At 35.3% G+C, this 4587-nt stretch overlaps 1 protein-coding gene across 1 annotated transcript; it reads right to left on the bottom strand.

Moving 5' to 3' along the window:
* Positions 1-541: 541 nt before the first annotated feature.
* Positions 542-3938, bottom strand: LOC107470377 (probable serine/threonine-protein kinase WNK7). Its single transcript, XM_016089772.3, has 8 exons — positions 3713-3938; positions 3348-3484; positions 3207-3244; positions 2779-3006; positions 2464-2684; positions 2122-2279; positions 1583-2021; positions 542-1499 (listed from the first exon to the last, which is right to left on the bottom strand). The coding sequence occupies exons 2-8, from the start codon at positions 3441-3443 to the stop codon at positions 715-717; spliced, it is 1965 nt and encodes a 654-aa protein (XP_015945258.1). The 5' UTR covers positions 3444-3484; positions 3713-3938; the 3' UTR covers positions 542-714.
* Positions 3939-4587: the final 649 nt, after the last annotated feature.

Below are 4587 nucleotides of genomic sequence, written 5' to 3'. Positions count from 1 at the left end.
CCACCGGTGGTGAGCATGCCAAAGACGCCGTGTCCATACAATCCACTAACGGCTTCAACCCAAGCCAAAATGTCACCATTTCACGCTTCCTCTTCTCCTGTGCTCCCACTTTCCTCCTCAAATTGGATTGTCCCTCGTTCCCCTCTTCCCACTGCAACCACCCTCTGTTTTAGATTTCTCTTTTATAGTCGTTGACAGAGACAACACCGTGTGCGAAGACGACGACATCACTGTGTTCTTTTGGTCTGAATTATTTCTAAGCTGAAGAGACGTTGATAGCAGTAGAGAAGAGGAGGAAGAAAAAAGCTACCAGAGACTATTTTATCCTCCGTTAGTGAGTCACACCAAATAATAGATTGAAAACTATTATGTTCAACGGAAAAAAAGTTAAGAATTTATTTGTATATTTATTTTTCTTAGAGACTAAAATATCCACTTTTAAAATATTTGAGAGACCGATTTCAGTAAATACACAAATAAAATTAAGTTTCCATTGTTAAGTTATTATTGGATTCAACCATGTTTGGATTCAATCATATTATAGCACATTTTAGCACGGTGTTAGCGCTTATTATTAATCAATGATAAGACTAATAAGTGAATTAGTTTCATATAGAACGTACTATTTACACTTGTAACCTCCAAGGAAGGAAAAAGAATGACGAGACACAAACGTTAACTATAAAAAAGGATTAGTGAACTCTGAAGTGATTTCTATAATGGCATCTTTTGCGCCAGCCTCTTCCTAGTTTCCATTATGGCAAGGTATCTCCTTTCTGATAAATCTTTAATTGCATCTTGGTATTGCTGTTCAACCTTTGCTAACTCTATTCTTAACTCATCCTGAGGTTCAGACACGGAAGAAACAACGGGGGGATGAGTGGAGGAGGAGTTCATCATACCATCACTTTCCATGTCATGTGATACCTCAGTTTCATAATCAAACGAGGATTGACTACCTCCGATTGTCCTAGTAAGACCCAAGTCTGCAAATTCTGAGTTAGCAGACACCAATGAAGCCAATGAAACCATGGACAAATTCTTGCCGGCTAAGTTAGACGTTGCAGAAGTATACGACATCTCGGAACGCAAATCATCTGCCATTGTTCCTTCTTGAAGACCAATGCTTGCTTGAGACCATGCCTTGTGAAAAGTTGTATTCTCATTGTTTCCTCTTTGTGCTGACCTTGAAATCAATGTTGTACCTGCATTTTTATTTGCAGTTTGGCTACCACCTTCCGAACTATTTTTGAACATTGAAAACCCAGAGCTGTTCTGTTGGCTCGAGTGTGGCCATCTAACATTTGGAGAAGCCAGATGATCAACCGGTACACAAGGTTTCCAATCAGGAACCAAAGTCATCAATAACAAGTCAATTATCTCAGCTATGAATTTAACATTCTGCTGAGCAAGATCAAGTTGCTCAACCATTTCCGTTGAAACTGAGATGGCTGTGTCACTGCTGAGGTAAAATATGAAATGGATATTCCTTGCCCGCCCTGCATGCAAGAGTACATAATTTTCTACCATTAAACTATGGAAACAGTTGTTAGGAGTAGAATAAGCTACTAGTTATACTAACCACTCTGATCAGCTATTCGGAGAACTAAAGACACTGAATTCTCATCATTTTCTTCGCCTCTCAGAAAGAAAATATCACTTCCCTTCTGCCTTCGTATCTCAACACATGGAGAAGGTGTTCCATCATCACCATTATTATTATAAAATACAGCAGTCACTGGTAGCTCATTGGTACCACCAGGATCCATGGGAATGGATCCTATGCGTGCACTAGCAGGACCTTCTGACATCAGGCAACGATTTTCAAAGGCTCCAAATTTCGGAAGAACAATATCTGGTAATGGAAGAGGACGATTTGTTACTGAACCATTGGCTTGGAGAAAAGGATCCATGAGAAGCTCCTTAGCTGACAATCTTTGAGATGCAGGGACAAGACATTTCTCAATAAATGATTTTACATCTGGATCTTTGACTTTAGAAAGACCAAAGGGCTTTACACCCTGCAGTATTAATGTGTATATGTATCCATTACATGACAAAAATTTCCTAAACTACTCTAAAGAAGAAGAAAATAAATATATAATCAATAATTGTACTGACAGTTGAAACTTTCTTGAATATCTGAGCTGAGTTTCTACATTCACTGTAGGGATACTCAGAAGTCACCAACTCAAGCATGCACATCCCGAAAGAATATATGTCAACTAGCTCATTGTAACTTTCATCATACAGTTCAGGTGCCATAAACTCCGGAGTTCCTACCAGGGTTAACTAAGTGTAAATACAAACTGAATCTGAATTAGAAAAAAAAAAAGATTCCCCTGGTACTTTTAAAGCTATGAGATGGTAGAACTTACTGAGCACTTTTCTTACTGCTTCAACAATACAAAGGATGAAAATAAATTAACAGGAAACAAAAATTGCAGATTAACACAAACATACCAATTACGCTCTTAGCATTACCCTCTTTCAAGAGAGTTGCTAATCCCAGATCTCCAATTTTCACTTCTCCTTGGTGACCGTTTATAAATATATTATCACATTTCAGGTCCCTATGTATAATTGGAGGGCTGTGATTATGGAGGTAGCTTAAACCCATTAAAATTTGTCTTGCCCATCCCTTAATAGCCTTAATGTTGATCTTCTTGTGTCTCTTACAATACCTAAATTAAACATCAATTCCACTAACACAAAGGTTGATTTCACAATAAAAGGTAAAACCATATTATATACATCAACAGAGGATAAGGAACTTACTGTCTGAGGCTCCCCGAGGTGAAAAGCTCTGTAATCATGTTAACTGTCCTGTGTTTGTCGTCAATCCAAGAATTGTAGAACCTTACTATGTTATTGTGTTTCAATGACCTCAAGAGATGCACCTCCGAGTACAGCCTCTCTAAGTCATCTGGTGACTGTAGTACTTCATCAATCCGAACCTGGCTCCAAGCAACTTCGAGTCCATTGACTTCATCAAATGCCCTGTAACTGATGGACCACAAATTAATGAAAACAAAACTTCTCATACGATAAAACTCATCTGAATCCTAGCTACAAGATGCATCACATTGTTATCCTAACTTCTAAATTGGCTTGGAATTCAAAATGCATTTATATTTTGAATAAGAAAAACATTAAATATAGAAGTAAAATAATCAAATAAAACCAGAATGGAGAAGAAAGGATACACAGTCTTGAAAGCTCCTTTGCCGATCATTTCTTTATACTGTTGTAAACACCGAAAACAGCATTAGCTCAATGCATGAGAGGCCACGTTTTGTCCAATACAAAAAAGAAATGATAATGAAGAATGCAGAGAATTGCATTACCTTAATGTAGCGACCGGTAGGATCAATTTCAAGCACATCGGGATCAAGAGGCTCTGGATGCCCTGCACCTTCGTCTGAGCTTGATGTTCCCACCATAATCTACACCTACACCCTCCTACAAATTTATAATCCCTACCCTACATAAACATCAAAAGAACAATTTCCAATATATCAATTTTTAAAATTGTAGCACACACGTAGAAAGTTAGGGGAATGGCTCTAAAATCTACACAGAGAAAAGCAAAAAGCATGCATATAGATGGAGATTGGGTTAGCTGAGGAAATGCAATGCAATGCAATGCAATGATCCAGATCATAAAATAAAAAATATAAAAAAAAAGGAATGGAAACAGAAAACAGCGTACCGTAAAGCAGGACCTTCTGAGCTTAATTTCTCAGGAGGAATTTCGTAGAGTTTAGAGAGAGAAAGGGGCATCAGATAGAGAGAGAAAATGGAACCCTAATCAGATAAGGGAGAGAAGGAGAAAGAAAAAAAGGAAAGGAAAATTTGGGAAGGGAAGGGAGTGTCGTGTGGTTTGGTGAGGTGTCGTACCCGATGAATCGCTTCTTACCAACACAGACGTCTCTCTCTCCCGCTCACTCTAAAAACGGATATAACTTCCCTAACGCACTTCCCTCTATTTAATATTTATACTTTACCCCTCCAACCATTATAATTATTTGAACCAAATATTAATAGATATTAAAATAGAGTTTAATTTTTATATATTGATAATGTTTTTAAATGCAAAACTGTATTGTCAAAAAATTAAAATTAATTAATTTTTAAATTAATTAATTTTTAAATTTATTAAAAAGTTATCTAAAATATCAATTTAATTAAATAATTATCTAAAATTTTTTACATTATTAAAATATCAAAATAAAACTCATCAAAATATACTAAAAAGATATATCTATCTTTTAATATAAATTAGCTCTGCATAGAAAAACAAAAACAAAACTTGAAACTAATTTTTTTTAGTTATATCTTTTTAAAACTTTCCTTCTTTTTAATCTTTACTTATTATTAGTTCCCTAAAAAGATCGAAACAAGTTTTATCCATAAATTAATTTAATATATAAATTTAATTTTCATACCTTATCAGTGTAAATAAATTTTTATATATATTCAATGATGTATGCCACATTACTTAAAATAACTAATTTTAAAAATTAATATTCAAAAAATTATCCAAATAGATAAATTTAATTAGATGTCTATGTAAAATTTTTTACA

This window comes from Arachis duranensis, chromosome 10 (genome assembly GCF_000817695.3).
Source record: "Arachis duranensis cultivar V14167 chromosome 10, aradu.V14167.gnm2.J7QH, whole genome shotgun sequence".
NCBI lineage: Eukaryota > Viridiplantae > Streptophyta > Magnoliopsida > Fabales > Fabaceae > Arachis > Arachis duranensis.
Note: the sequence above shows the minus strand (reverse complement) of the source record. Positions and strands in the feature narration are given on the sequence as shown.